The sequence below is a fragment of the Falco biarmicus genome, chromosome 4, assembly GCF_023638135.1.
Source record: "Falco biarmicus isolate bFalBia1 chromosome 4, bFalBia1.pri, whole genome shotgun sequence".
NCBI classification, from domain to species: domain Eukaryota; kingdom Metazoa; phylum Chordata; class Aves; order Falconiformes; family Falconidae; genus Falco; species Falco biarmicus.
Genome location: NC_079291.1, coordinates 113,313,087 through 113,328,667, shown reverse-complemented (window position 1 = coordinate 113,328,667; position 15,581 = coordinate 113,313,087). Strand labels below are relative to the sequence as shown.

Genomic DNA, 15,581 nt, shown 5'->3' with positions numbered 1-15,581 from the left:
GCAACCCCCATTCCTCTACATGTGCAAAGCAGTTTTAACTCCGAGCTAAATGGAACCTTAACGTTGACTCCTGAAAAGGAACTTCTTTTCACCCAAAAATGGAGAACTCCAGAGAAACAAGAAAAAGTAAACAGTCAAAGAAACTATTACTCAGGTAGTACAAACTGACCCACTTAATATTACTCAACACACTGTGGTCACGCCATTTTAAGCAATGTCTGCCAAACACTGTCTTATCTCATCTGAATGTGACTTTTATAAGCTACCACTACCCCACACAACATTAATAGGCAAATTCCTCTAATATACCAGAGTCCATGCTCTATCACAAATAGCTTTTCAGATTTTGCTCTCACTTATTTCCTGAAGTTGTTAGACATTCCACAGAATTATTACATGACAGGAAAAGGTGATTTTACTCTTTTCTTAAAAAACCACTGCACTTTAAAAAAAAAAAAAATTTATATATATATAAATAGTAAGGCAAATATTTGCCTTCCCTTAGGGAAGTCTTTTCTGAGAAACTCCATTTATCACAAACACTGTGAGGACTGCAGGAGGGCCAGCACTTGCAGAAATAGTCAAGCAGAAAACAGATTTTAAGGGGTAAAAACACACATCTCCTACTGGAAGAGTACCCTAGTCATCCTTCTGTTCACAAATCCACTGTGACCCTTGAGACCAAGCAAAAAACAGCTCTGATTCCTGACGATGGCCGTTACTAAGGACTGGTTACACAGCAGACACTGCCACAGAGTCCTCTCAGTCCCTACTACTAGCCGAGTTGAAGACCTGAAAAAAGTATCATATGGAAAACTTAAAAATAAACTGACAAGAGTTACTCCATAGTAACTACAAAGAGCACGTTCCCAGCTCATTTTTAATTACTTATGTGCAAGTTCATACCTACAGCAAGATGCATTTTCTCTTCCCTGTGTGCTCCCACACAGACCACTGCTACACTGGATTTTTGGGTAAAAAAAGTCTAATTTATCCTAATCCAACTGTCAGGCCATAACAGATGTTCCCCTACTAAAGATCAGACACTTGGGGTGGGAATGATGCTACCTTCAAATGCCAGGAATAGCAAACGCCTAAGGGAGTGTTACCCCAGAACAGGATTGGCTGAAAGGTATTAAACACACAGTGTTTGAGCCTGCATCCTGCCTCCCATGAACCAAGCAATACATCAACTTGAAATAATGCTATAGATGAATATGTATAAATAGTTTACACGACCCTTGTATTTTCAGATAGTCAAATTCCAAAAAGTAGGTTGACTGAAATGTGCTAATCAGATATATCAAACACTTTAAGGATAAGGACAATTATTTCAGACCACTTTTCCTTCCTCATTTAGTGTGTGAGCAAACACTGCAAACATGCAGGCCCTCTTAAAAATGTATGAGCAGTCACCTGATTTCCCACTATTAAAAAAAAAAAAAAAAAAAAAACACAAACCCAAAAACACAAACCAAAAAAAACCAACCCCAAAAGCAACCCCCAAAAAAACCCCTCTCTGTAGAATCAGGCTGAGACTAGCAAGTCAAGAGAATCCAGTTTAAAAACCAAGAAGTTTCAACTGTTCTAAATTTTCAAAACTCCAGCCTGTCATGCAAGGCTAGAACAGCAGATGTCACCAAAGCATAGACGGTTCTTTCTTACTGTAGGAGGACATTGCAATTATGTGACAAAAATCTCTTCAGACAGATTTCCCAGTGTAACAGCTAGTACTTGTCTCAGCTTTCTTTGAAACCTAACAAAAACCAAAGCACAGGTCTAGACTGCTGGTTTTCAAAGCTGATCATCAAAGATAGCTTTGCATTTCTGATAACTCAGCTAGCATTTTTTGGCAATCCACTTCCTCATAAACTGTGCAGTTCTCTTTGTAAACTAATCTTCTGAAGTGTGATGAGATATCAGAAGATATAATTAAGTCGTCACTTAAAGAAAATTAACAGGAGGCACATGTCAAGCCGAGGTTGAAACACACACAAAACTTAATTAGCAATGAGCCTAAAACCCAAGAAGTACATGTCACAACCCATAACTCCACACCCCACAAGCTAGCTAAGCAGCAAATCTCAAGTTAAAGCCCCTGAGCTAAGCAGTGATAATGGCTGCTGACAAACTAATGCCAGCAACAACAGATGACCTAAATTCATATGGTAGTGTGAAGGTCCATGAAAAAAAACACTACAGGAAAAGAGAATAAAGTTATATAAGGGGAAGGGGAAGATCTTTTGTAAGATGATAAACCTATGTAAATCTGCTTGTCTTCTAAAAAGCAATACCATCAAATATGTCAGTAAAAGCTGAAATCTTACTATACCAGACACGTGTAAACAGTATGGATTTGCCAGAAGAATTAGGGAAATAGCATATGAACTGAGTAGAGAAGAAAGTTGTCCACTAGTAGTCACAGTCACTAGAAGTTTCAGGCCTTCACCAATATGTATGTATTTTCTGGCATAATGCAAAGCAAATGTAAAGCAAAGCATTCATTGATTCTTGCAAAGCTGTGCAGGCATACATGCAATGTCGAACCTAATTGTTCAGTTATACTTCAAAGCAAAATAAATAAAACCCGTGTTTTAATTTAAATGCTTCACAAACTTTACTGATGACTCTGGACAGTACAGCTGGACTTACATATTCTTAATACTACTTACCATAAGCCACCGGGGTTAGCTTTAAGACGGTATGCAGCGGGCACTTCAGGTAAGGCAGTTGTTCTGCAAAATTGAACAACAAATTTCATATGAAATACAGATTACATGAACACTACCTTTTACATTATGTTACAAGTCAGCCACTTAATTGTCTTTTTATCTGACAGTACATCTGTCTTCTTCCCAAGCATGCAACAGAGATGCTATTCAAACAGAGCTAAAAACAAACATTACAGTATTTCAGATGAGGAGCAGCTCAATAAAAATCAACTAGCAAGGTTTCACATCTGGGTCAAATACAAAAGAATTGCAATTGCATACTGGCCTAGCAAACCACCTTCTGATGATAAAGGCAATGGTTAGAATTTACTGTTTGGAACCTTGATCAGTAAGTTTTCAAAAATAGACCACTTGTATCAAGGAAGACCTACCTGCAGGCTTGTCAAGAAAATATGCCAGCAAACAGCGCATGACAGCTTGGTGACATATGACAAGCACATTTTCCTGCCTTTCAAGTTCCATAATTACTGGCTCCAGTCTCTGAACAAGGTCTTCATAGGACTGAGCAGGGAGGAGAAATTACACAGCACATTAAAAAGGGAAAACTCTTTGAACAGTACAGATATATACAGTGGATCTTACTTTCAGATTAGTCATCTTCTCAACATTGTATTTGTGCACAAATAATGTAGTAATGATTTTCCTTAAATTAAGAACACAGTCCAGGTCTTCTAGACTATCAAAGAGCATACATATAACAAAACTAACCTCCCTCATGGAAAAGCTTTATTAATTAAATCAGTCACTATGATCAAGAACTTCCACAAAATCCCTAGAATTGAATTCACAGCATCTGCAAATGTACAGGTTAGTCTCACACATTATTTTCCATACCTTGTCTTCAAAAGCATCTCTCTTCCAAGCAAGTATCTGTGAAGCCCAGCCCACTGTCCGCATACAAGGAGTTCACAAAACCTGACTTGTTCAGGCTGCCCTTTGAAAACAAACTATGGGCTTGATGAACTGGCCTGGTAATAGCAACCACCATCCCACTAAAAGCCACAAACAACGAGGCCAGATTTCTCTTGCAACCTGTCCTGCACAGCACGCACACAGTGAATCTGGTGCTGCAGGTAGACAGCAGGATTTCTGCATGGGCATGCTTAAGTTATTCTTCACATGCACAGTAAAGCCGGTGTGCAGAGAACACAGGAGAGGGCAAGGTATGAGCAGAGCAGAAAGCCCTCACTCAAGGCAGGCAGGGAAAGCAGCACTACCGATGGAGGCCTTGGCCAGAGCAGCCCAGCAGTCTCCAGTGAGGCTGTATAAACCCCTGTGACTGGTACCAGGGGTGGAGAAACCCTCTTTGACAAATGACTGAGATCAACTAATCACCCCGAGGCAATGAAGGAGTTTGAAATGTTTGTCACCATCCTAGAGGATGACATCAGTTTGGAAAACAAACACTCCTTGTCCAAATGGATTGGGAGAAATTTGCAGCTTAATGACTGCCTCATTAGTAAGAGAGGGGTCACATCCACCAAGAACACTGCTCTTACCACAAGCTGCTCTTAGCGTGGTGATTACTCCTGACTGCCGAGGAAAGAAGACCACAGAGCACCGCTTCCTCCTGATGCAAACATCTTAGCAGCTGGTCCAATTACTCCTCCACCCTGCTGCCCTGAATCCTAAGCCTTTAGCACCCACAGACAGACCGTGTGACCATCTGTTAATTGCTGCACTGTAATGGGTTTGCTTTAGAAAGGCTGTCAACAAGTTATCTTCCCAGAGGCAAGGAGTTTATTAAAGTGAAAACACCAATGTGGCTACAGATTTCCCTAGCATTTCAGCCAGAACTGCATGCAGAACAGACATTATCTACAGCAGGATGAATAGAAAAAGGCAATCTTGGCAGTATGTTTGCATATGCAATAGTTTCAAGCCTTGCAATCATTTTTCCTGCTTTATCACTGCAGGACCAGCATAGAAACGATGCCCACAAGATCAAAACTCTCAATTGTTTTTCTAAATCTATTGTTTTATTTTTCAAGCCCTGAATCAAATTAAATGGCCTGTGCTCAATCCCTGCAAGCTCCTGTGTGCTTTCCCCTGGAGAAAGGAACCTTTTTATTATTTAAAAAAAAAAAAAAAAAAATCTTTCCTAAAAGGCCTGTATTCAAACAGACAAGGAAGCCTTCATGTTAAGAGAGAAAAATTAGCCTACCTCTCCTTTAGGGTATCTGTATCTGTATTTGTCTTGGTCTCTCAGTGCAAATTCAAGCGGGTAATTTTCCTGTATTTCTTCGTATGTCATTTCTTCACACACTCCCTACAGGTAATAAAAATAATTTAAAGGCATGTATTTTCAGTGGTGTAAAAAGCAGCTCTCACTCTTAAATAAAGTCGTACATAAACAACCCTTAACAATTGTATTTTGTTACTCTGACACTTAATGACAAAATTCTCACATTGTGATGAACAGGACACTCAGCTGGATGTGGTTACAAGGAATCATTAAATTCCTACACAAATGAAGTTACACACATGGGCAAGCAAGGCCAATAAGCAAGGTCATATTTCATCTATTGCACCTGCTTATGTGTTACAGGTGCAGTTGGAAAGTGCCAACTAGCAACACCCACCTACCAAAAATTTCATATCATTGTGGCTTCTACAAGGGAATGTTTTACTGGGAAAGAATAACCAAGACTAAATTAATTATGGCAAAATGTAACAAAATATTTCGCCTTGTGAACAGGAACCAACAACTTTTCCAGCCCCTAGAAGAAGCTTAAATTACTTTCTATCCCATAAAAGGCCTATCATTACAAAATTAAGTACAACTTTCATCCCTAGCAAACAAAGCAACTTACTAGACATTTAGAAAAGAAGAACTTACTGCATCAATCTCATTCAAAACCTTCCACTGCTCATAAGGCACTCCCAAGGCTTCAGCAGTCTGAATTGTCCTTTTCATCTGGCTGGTCCAAACTTTCAGATCTTTGATATTCTGTTCATTAATAAATTGTGCCAAGCTTTTGGCAAACTGAAAGAAAAACCATGAGACAATGGATGAAGGCTCAGAGCCAACACATTGCACTCAATTTGGAACACACAGGCTCTAGCCTTTGTAAACTCATTACAACTTTTCCAAAAGGCTCTGTCAAAGTTTCTGCTAAAAAATACAATATATTCCATCCATTAAGGCAAGAGGGACAGGAAAGGAAAGGAGTACAAGGAAAACACAAGTTTCCTGCAGTTCCTTCTTTAGTTCATCTTTACCTCCATGAATTTTCCTTTCAGCTTTAACTTGTGAACCTTCCCAATTATCCAACAAGTCAGCATTTTACAAAAATACAGTCAAAAAATAAAGCCCTCTTGATAACTGCTTTGTGGTGTAGCATAAAAAGGAATTTCAACCACAGAATGACAGATAGCTAACAGAGCACATAAAAAAATCACAACACACAAAGTGTGTCCATCCAGTTTCCACTACCCACCTACGCAACTAAAAAAATCCCTCTTAAATATATTAAGAGGAAAAAGGTGTAGAGGAAGAAAGCTGTAACTACACAGAACAAACTGCACACATGCATAGATACACACAAAATGCAGTCACACTTGTGCAGGAGGTACGTACTTCTTTCCCCCTGACAGACAGTCCAGGATCTCCTCCTATTCTCCCTTTCAGATTGAGTTCACTTTCTCCATGTCGACAGAGGTAGATTGATCGAGGAGTCACATGGATATTCATGAGGTAGTAGACAATCCGGCTCTGAATGTGATCCATTACTCTGTTCACAAGGTAACTCCTTCCGACATCCATAATTTTAATATAAGAAAGATCCCTTTCACAAGCAAACAAAAAAATTATGCAGGATTCCACAGCTTGTGTTAGCATGTACCACAATCTTCCCAGCCTCTTTCTCATTATAAAACAAAGGGGCAACAAGCCAAAGCAATAAGCAAACCCTCAATTACCCACATAATATGCATTAGTCCCAACAAACTGCAAAAACAAACAAAGGTACAGGATGAACTCTATTCCTTTCACATGTAAGCTGCTCACATCACTTTCTTTTCTGTTCCCTTTACTTGCACTTTGTCTCTCAAATCTAGATTCCATCCTTGGAAAACTACTGTCCTCCCACTGAAAGGAAGATTCAATGCAGTCATTGAACTTTGGTAGCTTCAATAAGATATCCAGGTATTTTATGATACCAGGTTATTTTTCTCCAGGTTACAAACACTTCCCCCACAGCAAGTATTTGTCCGATTGCACCCAGGGGCCAAAAGACAAGGCCACTATTTACCCCCCTCAGTTAAATCTTCCAGAAAAACTACAGCAGCAGAAGCCTCAGGGACTAGCCTGAAGCAAGATGTTTTCTCAGCCGCTCTGTCAACAACTATTTATTAACAGTAGAATCAGATTGGTTTGGCTTGGAAGGGACCTTAAAGATCACCTAATTCTAACCCCCATGCCTGCCATGGACAGGGACACAATTACAGTACTGTAATTTACCTCACCACTACCTTCTCTCAGCATCAGACAGGTTATAATTGCAAATGTTCACGGCTTATCCCTTCTCATCTGAGCTATAATTTCATACATATATATACACTATATAATAGTATGGAGGAGGAAGAAAGTCTAATAACTGAAAATAACCACTATTGGTTTCTAGATATGCATCACACCACAATAAAACAAAAAAAACTTGTAATAAAACCAAATCGAGGTGATGAGAAGCAAGCATCATCACCTCATCTCTGATAGCATTCTTTGGAGTTAATCATTACTATTTCACCCAGGCACATCCATTAGGTCCATCACAGAAATTATATGCATGAACTGATCTGATTGAATCAGCTTCACGCTGCTTACATGCAATTACACTAAAACACAGCACAGCCTTCTCCATAGCACTTGTCCTGAAACAAACCAAGAGCACCTGGTATGAGTGCAGCTCAAAATCGCACACTGAAATGCTGGACTCTAGCAAGAAAAACAGGGCTCCTCCTCACATGGTTCATCCCTACTTTACTTTCAGCTGTTGAAAGTGAATGAGAAACAGATGAATGCTTTGGCATGAGGGCAAATAATCTACCTCAAAGTTTCTCACAGCCCTGCATCTGCAGAATAATTTGCAAGCACAAATAAATAAATTTAGAAGTCACATTTTTAAGATTGATGTGGTCAAAATTGATCTTAGCCATGTCAACAATCTGATCTCCTCTACATACTGAAAAACCAAATAACAACCAACCGCTACAGCAAGTCTGGAAAAAATTCTAAATGCTGGTTCTATCCCAGAAGAACAATACCATTCTCCAAGTGGGAAAAATCAAAAAGAATATTATCCCAGAGCAGATTTGTTAGCCAATTTTCCTCAAGCAAACAAGTTTCCAGGCAGTACACCCAGAGTCAATTTTCTCTAATTTGCCAAAGGAAAGGGAGCTCAAGCAGTTAAAAAAACATGACTAGAAAGCCCTAGCCCCCAATACAGGATGCTCCATCCCCTAAGGAAACATCTTATAATAACCCACTTGTGATCACAGTATTATTTCACCACTTACTTGTCAAGAGTTTCATCTAGTGTCTCATATGAGTTCTTGTAGCACTCTATTCTTTTCATGAAGTCTTCTGTTGCTTCATCATTACTACAATCAACATAGTCAGGACTACCCAGCTTCACTTGCTGTTTAAAATAACCATATGACAGCAGTACATAAGTTTCTTTCCCTTTTTAACAGCTTAAAGCTTAAAAGCTTAAAGAAATAGGAAGGGTGAGAACACAACACAGAAGCTTACTTTCCGGTTGTTAATTACAATATATGTAAAGCGGAAAGAGCTATTCTTTATAGAATTAAACTTCTAAGTTACTATACACATGGACAGGAAAATAAATGAAATGTTCCATTAATGGGAGCTAATGTGTTTTTTGCTACTGGAAGTTCTTATAATGTACTTCTGAAAATACTGAGCTACTTTAACCTCTTGACTTAAAGCAAACTTTGCTATACTCACCACAATGTTTGCAGCAATGACCTCTGGATCTACGCATACTGACTCAACAAAAAATGTCTTCAGTCCAAATGGGAAGTCACATACAGAAGGAAGGAAGGAAGGAAGAGGGGAAGAGAGAAGATGCATTAAAACACCTCTGGAGACTAACACACACGAGCACTATGGTGCTCACTTCCATGCTAACCCCTTTTCAACAGCCAAACGTTAAACTTCCCTCCATTTACTCAGAAGGTTTCTCCAGACCCTCTCATCGGCAGTTGTTGGCTTACCATTCCCTAAAGCATCATGCTCTATACTCATTCCCGCAACAGTGCTTCTAAGGGGAAAAATTTTGCAGCGAGAAAAATTTATGATAGAAGAGGAAAAAGTAAATGCAGAGGATGCAAGTTCAGCCACACAAACAGTAACTACTGTTTCTGAAATAGTAATTTAGAAGTCTTTCAATGAATGGAGTAGCCTCACTGGAAAAGAGGTTTGTGTTTTGCTCTCTCAAAGATTTATGGAGAAGCAAGTTTAGAGGAAATGAAAGATTACCGGAGAACAGCTAAACACAAAACAATCCTGTACAAAAGGCAGAAAGCCATGGAAAGTTTTTAGTTTGTACAGAACTAACACAGAATTCCCTATGTGTTTCTGCAGCAAAATCCTGAACTGCACTAAGAACCATATTTTAAATAATTCTGGCTGACAGTATACTCAGAACTGCAGGCCCCAGATGACAGAATTGAAGCCATAGCATAAAAGAGATTAACTTCAAAGAGTATAAACATTAAAACTAAGAAAAATGAGGACTGGGTGACTTTTAATCACAAACAATGCTTGAGAATGCAAAACGTAGTATTGACTAAACATCTAGGAAGGACGTGGCTTATGTTAGTGCACTTCTTAACTCAAGAATACAGGTAAGAGCAAAACTATCACTGCCTTACTTGCTCAGGTGTTAGCTTGAAACTTTGACTCACTTTATATCCATTTTCTTCACCAAATTTGTAGATAGTTTCTCTACGTTCTCGAGTTGTGTTTGTAGCATCAAAGACCTAGGAGTAATTATGGTGGGGAAGAGAGAAAGGAATTAAAAAAGCATCACAGCTTGTGAAAAGCACTGCGTTACTAACAAAAAAAATAAGGGTTCAAATCCCTCAGTGTGAAGGAAAGCAACGAAAACACTTCTCCTTCCCTCTATGTCAACATGTTCAACAAGAAAACACAAGACATTCCTACTTTACGCACATGATTTTCTAAATACTAAAAAAAGAGTAATATTTTGAAAGCACTACCAGCAGAACACTACTTGGAAGAAGCAACCAGAATTTCAGTCTAACACATAATACAGGACAGAATCTTCCTCCTGGCCTGTATCAGCATTGCATACTAATGCACAATTCTGGTGATTTGACCCTGGCTGAATACCAAGTGCCCACCAAAGCCACTCTATCACTCCCTCAATCAGACAGGAGAAAAAATACAATGAAAGGCTCATGGGTTGAGGTCACTCAGCAATTACTGTCATGGGCAAAACAGACTTGACTTGGGGAAAATTAGTTTAATTTATTACCATTCAAATCACAAATAACACCTTCCCCCCACCCCTCCCTTCTTCATGGGCTAAACTTCCTTCCCGAATTCTCTACCTCCTCCCCACCAGCAGCACAGGCGGATGGGGAATGGTAGCTGAGGTCAGCTCATCACAGGCTGTCTCTGCCACTCCTTCCTCCTCAGGGGGAGGTTCCTCGCACTCTGTCCCTGCTCCAGTGTGGGGTCCCTCCCACAGAAGACAGTTCTCCATGAACTTCACCAATAAGAGTCCTTCCCATGGGCTGCAGTTCTTCATGAACTGCTCCAGCATGGGTCCCTCCCATAGTGTCTCCCACGGGGCAATCCTTCAGGAACAGACTGCTCCAGCAGTGGGTCCCTGCAGGGTCACAAGTCCCGCCCAGCAAGCGCGCTTCAGCATGGGCTTTTCTCTGCACAGGTCTACCAGTTCTCCAGAGAACCAGCTTCAGTGCGGGCCTCCCACGGGTCACAGCCTCCTCCAGGCACCCACCTGCTCTGGCGTGGGGTCCTCCCCGGGCTGCAGGTAGGTAACTGCTGCACTGTTAACCTCCGTGGGCTGAGGGGGACAGCCCGCCTCACCACAGCCTTCACCACAGGCTCCAGGGGAATCTCTGCTCCAGCACCTGGAGCACCTCCTCTCCTTCTCCTTCTTCACTGACCTGGGTGTCTTCTCTCACATAATCTCACTCCTCTCTTCTGCTGGCACAGACTTTTTTTTCCCCCTTCTTAAATGTGCTGTCCCAGAGGTGCTACCCAGGCTCGGCCTTGGCCCGTGGTGGGTCCATCTTGGAGCCAGCTGGCATCAACATTGGACATGGGGGAAGCATCTCGCATCTTCCCACAGAAGCCACCCCTGTAGCCCCCCACTACCAAAACCTTACCATGCAAACTCACTACAATAGTTCTTTAGTGAACTTATACCACACAAAAGATGCTGCAATCAATATGGTATTCAAAATGTAAGTGTAAGCTTTTAAAGGGTGGAAGATCTGCAAGACTTGTAAATCCTGTCCATGAATTACAAGATACATGCAGACATTTTTCTAAGAACTTATGTTTAGCTCTGAACACACCAGTGTTTTACCCTAGTATGAAGTTTACCACAATACAAAGTTTACCTCATGTCCCCAGTAAAACTTGTAACTATAGAATGGTTTTCCCTGATTAGCTAATGAAAACCCAAGAGTTGTGTCAGCAGTCTTAAGAAAAACAATGTTATGCAAATTAATGTGAATATGCAACATCAATAGTTGAAGAGCTGATGTTTTGCATCCCGTTATTAAATACTCAGATTTGTAACAATTTACTCGTGAGTTTCTCCTGCTCTCTTCAGAGATTTCCCATGTCAGTAACACAACTGCCAAGCAACAGCCAGGATGCTTTCTGTTCAGTCTTTACCTTTCACTTGAAACACCAGACTATCAAATGGAAACACAAGTGCAACCAAAGCAGATGTGTACATTATACAGTACATTATGTACAGCGGAGAGAAGGGGGACATTTTTCTGGGTGCTACCCCACTCAGAAATTTAACCCCTCAAATCACAAACGTGGCTGCTTAATATGGCATCATCTCCCTGAACTTAAGTAATCCTTTCACTGCAGATCTAACATATAACTCCCAAAGAAAAAAACCAAAACTGATATACTGAAGAGACACCAGAATTACTTGGGCTGTATATTAATCCAGCAGACACCCAGTTTGTAGGGAAGCATCTTAAGAATGTGTCTTCCAACAAGAAACTTACAGCCACGTGCCCGTTTTCTTCACTGAGGTACTGTCGGACATCATTCAGCGCTGCTAAGGCACACCGTCTTAAAAATGAAAAAGAGTAAAACTCAAATGCTAGTTAAAGTAATTTAATTAACACACTTTTGCATTGTGATTAAAGTGCCCTGCAAATGTTAAGATAGTATCTCTCAAAAACATGTATTTTTTAATCAGCCCACACACACAAAACATGGGAAAACCAACAGAGGTCAATGAAGCCATACTAAGGAAATGTGGTCACAGCCACCTGTCTGGGAAAAAAAAAAGACCTGGCTAGTGCTCCTCTGTGCGACTGATAAAACTATACATCACCACAGAATACCCACCAACTTTGCTGACCCCATTAAACTTTCACTGACCTAAAGTAACATCACTGAATCATCCCTGAAACTGTTCTCTTTTCCCAATTACCTATTCATAGATATTGGCTTCTTAAATGGATCCTCAAAGAGGGAAAAAATAAAACAACTTAAGGCTTTTATCTTGTGGCCCTAAGTTGAAGTGGAAAGACGACTATTTTTCAGTAATCTACTTCCCTCTCTTTTTGACTATTGTGTAAAAATAGCTTATTTTAACAAAATTTGTTAGAACAAGGGCAAAACAAAGTTAGCATCATGTATTAGGGAAGAGGTGAAAATAACACCCCATTATAGTCACCAACCCAATGTAATTAGTACTGGAGACCATTGATGACACAGATACCAAAAAACCCCACCTCTCCATACTTTACACTTGTATTAAATCTGGAGAATAAATTCATTTGCAACTTTTCTATCTCCCCAGCATTAGTATTATCTTCAAAGTCCACCATGATCTCTAACACAATGAACAATACTGGAGGGCAACATTAACACTGTACACAATTTACTCACAGAACAAAGACCCATTTATTTCCAGTGAGTACAGCCTTTTTCAGTACCAACATAATAACCTGTCCATTTCAACAGCCTTTCCATGCATTATTGCTCTGACTTCCAGACTGAAATGCATAACTCTTCTCTTACATTTGCCAAATTCTGCACGCACAGCCTTATCTTAAAAGAAAAATGAGGGCTTTTCAATCCTGACAGTATTTCCACATTAGCATGGTTAATAGATGTCAGGAACAGATGCATCAGTCAAGTCTTCACTAAATAAATATATACCCTCTTTAGTCATTGCTAACTAGGCAGATGAGCTCACACAGCCCATTTCATGTTACATTCTCCACCATTTAGTCTAACATGTGACACAGAAGCACGTTAAACAGTTTGGCTCTACCTCCAAGCAAAAGGTAGGGGCTTGCAAGACTAATGCACCTCATATCTGCTCTTTGGTCCCGAAGGATTAGGAGATTCTCATGTAAATTGTTCTCCTTTGACATTAGCAACACTCAGTTGCTGCTAAAGGGGAAAGGGAAGAGAGAACACAGAGGGACAGCCACAAAAGAAAGTGCAGACAGTAGGAAAGTCCAGACATTTGTGATGCTCGAGCTGAAGCAATTACGAACAATAGACTCTGTATTTTAAAAAGCCTAAACAAATCACACTTCTGTTCCTTCTCATTTCATACTGCACACTCTTAAATGTTTTCCTGAACATAGTAAAAAGGACAATGAATGGTGAAGAAAATAAAAGACCTTCCCATTTGACCTTCTGTAAGAAAGAGGTAGCTCCCTCTTGCTCTGACCTTCTCTTCATCTACCCCTTTCTTCTCAAGGTCTTTCTTCTACATTAAAGCAAAGCCTCTTTCCAGACAAGACAGGAGTTCTCAAGTGCTTCATCTGGGCACAGGTGTTCACACCTGCATAGCATTAGCAAAACATGGCAATTTTTGAGGCAGTGCACTGATTGACTGCATGAAGCACCTGCATGGTGGCCAAAAAGACAACGTCAGGGAGACAACAATAGTGTTTCATTCCCACTCATTTGAACAGATAATAACAAATAGGTTCAAAGTACTCCAAGCAAAAAATTCCAGTACACAAACCAAAAAGAAAAGCAGTTATATGGGGTTTTTTTTCTTCTATATGATCAAAAAAAAAGCTCTAAAATGGCATTTTAGGAATTAGACAGAAGAAAGTCACATCCATTAGCTGATACCTTATGAAGAGGTAATAAAAATAATAACCTTCTCTAGAACTTCTTTTTCTTGACATTTTATACAGCAGTCTCTTAAGAGTCTTCCTGAACATACAAAAATACAACTTAAAGAAGTCTCTAAGAGCAAATTACATAGAGTACCATTTCAATACGATTAGCATTGTGCAGCTAAACACATTCAAAACTTACTTCCTGATTTTCAATCCTTCTTCATTGTCAGGCAGGAAGAATTCAAAAGATTTATACTTTTTCACCAAATCTCGACGATACTGACCAACATTAAATTCTGCCAAGAAGAAACCAGTATTAGTGGGAACGAATGACATTCAAGTAAAAAGGACAAAAATTATGACAGCTTTGAAATCCAACTACCTGCAAGGATAAATAATTTACCATGTATAAAATCAATGTATCATACTACTTACTGTGTTTGGGGGGGGATTGTTTGTTTTTAAGCGTATAAACAACAAATCATGGAAATGGCAAAAGAACATTTGGGCTCTTGGTAGCTCCAATGGAGTCACTTGGCCATACTAATGTGCCTCTTGCCTACCAACAAAAAGAAACTCCTTTCCTCTTTTGCAGGGGTGGTTGGAAGTCTATGTCAGTAGTCTACAAAGAACTAATAATAATCTATTTTTTCTTCTGTGTATATGTGCAGTGAAATAGTATTTTGACAGCACCCGCCAAAACTTCCAGCTCGTATTTAAGCAAGGAAGAGCTCTGAATAAAACGAACCAGTCTTGCTTTTGATAAACAAAACTTGACATTCAAGTTGTGGAAACATTTTTTCAGAACGCTGCTCCAGTATTTCAGTTCCTTAATGATCAGTACATACCTGTTCATTTATTTTAAAAAAATGCTTAAGCTATAACAAAAAAAAAAAAAAAACCAACCAAAAAACCACCAATCAAACAAAAAAACCCTACACACACACATTTAAAAAATCAGCAGAAGCATTGAACATAATCTTACTGTGATCTCTTTAACAGTGGCCAAAGAAAACTGTTCCTTCTCTGGGCAAAGGTCCATCGATAAGGTCTACAGCCAGACACACATCACAACATCAGATATGGGGATGAGGGCAAAGCGGTTCTGTTTTGCCACACAGCAGACAATGACACTGTTCCCTGACAAACTTAATTCAATAGCTCTGCAAGTAGGTCTCTGAAATGCAATTAATGTTTAAGCTGTTTCTGACCTACATGTTTTCTCTGCTGAACTGCAAAGCATTTTTTATTTTAACATTAGACCAAAATGAAGTATTCTGTTTGAGAAGCTGCCAAGGTGTAACTACTTGCCAGACTTAAATTCTGGAAAGAGGAAAAGAAGTAGTAGGCAATTGCAGAGTTGTAGCTAAGAAAAAAAGACATAGGATAAAAGATCTCAGCCATCAGCTGTCATATATAGATTGCTGTTGGGATTGGGAGCAGAGGATAAAGAAGTAAAATATAAGTTTTGTTGGAATTCAACAA

At 39.7% G+C, this 15,581-nt stretch overlaps 1 protein-coding gene across 14 annotated transcripts in view; it reads right to left on the bottom strand.

Annotated features, from left to right (window-relative positions):
• The window catches only part of PFKFB4 (6-phosphofructo-2-kinase/fructose-2,6-biphosphatase 4), a 55,942-nt gene that overhangs the window by 11,206 nt on the left and 29,155 nt on the right, over nucleotides 1-15,581 (bottom strand). For all 14 annotated transcript variants that reach the window (XR_008821859.1, XR_008821860.1, XM_056338832.1 and 11 more), the window contains 10 exons: nucleotides 14,296-14,392; nucleotides 12,003-12,069; nucleotides 9,663-9,737; nucleotides 8,701-8,757; nucleotides 8,250-8,371; nucleotides 6,313-6,520; nucleotides 5,572-5,718; nucleotides 4,897-5,001; nucleotides 3,104-3,233; nucleotides 2,673-2,735 (listed from right to left, as the gene is read on the bottom strand). Coding sequence is in view for 12 of the 14 variants with exons in the window: in XM_056338832.1 (XP_056194807.1) it covers nucleotides 2,673-2,735; nucleotides 3,104-3,233; nucleotides 4,897-5,001; nucleotides 5,572-5,718; nucleotides 6,313-6,520; nucleotides 8,250-8,371; nucleotides 8,701-8,757; nucleotides 9,663-9,737; nucleotides 12,003-12,069; nucleotides 14,296-14,392 (1,071 nt within the window). In the remaining 2 variants the exon portion in view is untranslated. The remainder of the gene's footprint in view (nucleotides 1-2,672; nucleotides 2,736-3,103; nucleotides 3,234-4,896; nucleotides 5,002-5,571; nucleotides 5,719-6,312; nucleotides 6,521-8,249; nucleotides 8,372-8,700; nucleotides 8,758-9,662; nucleotides 9,738-12,002; nucleotides 12,070-14,295; nucleotides 14,393-15,581) is intronic.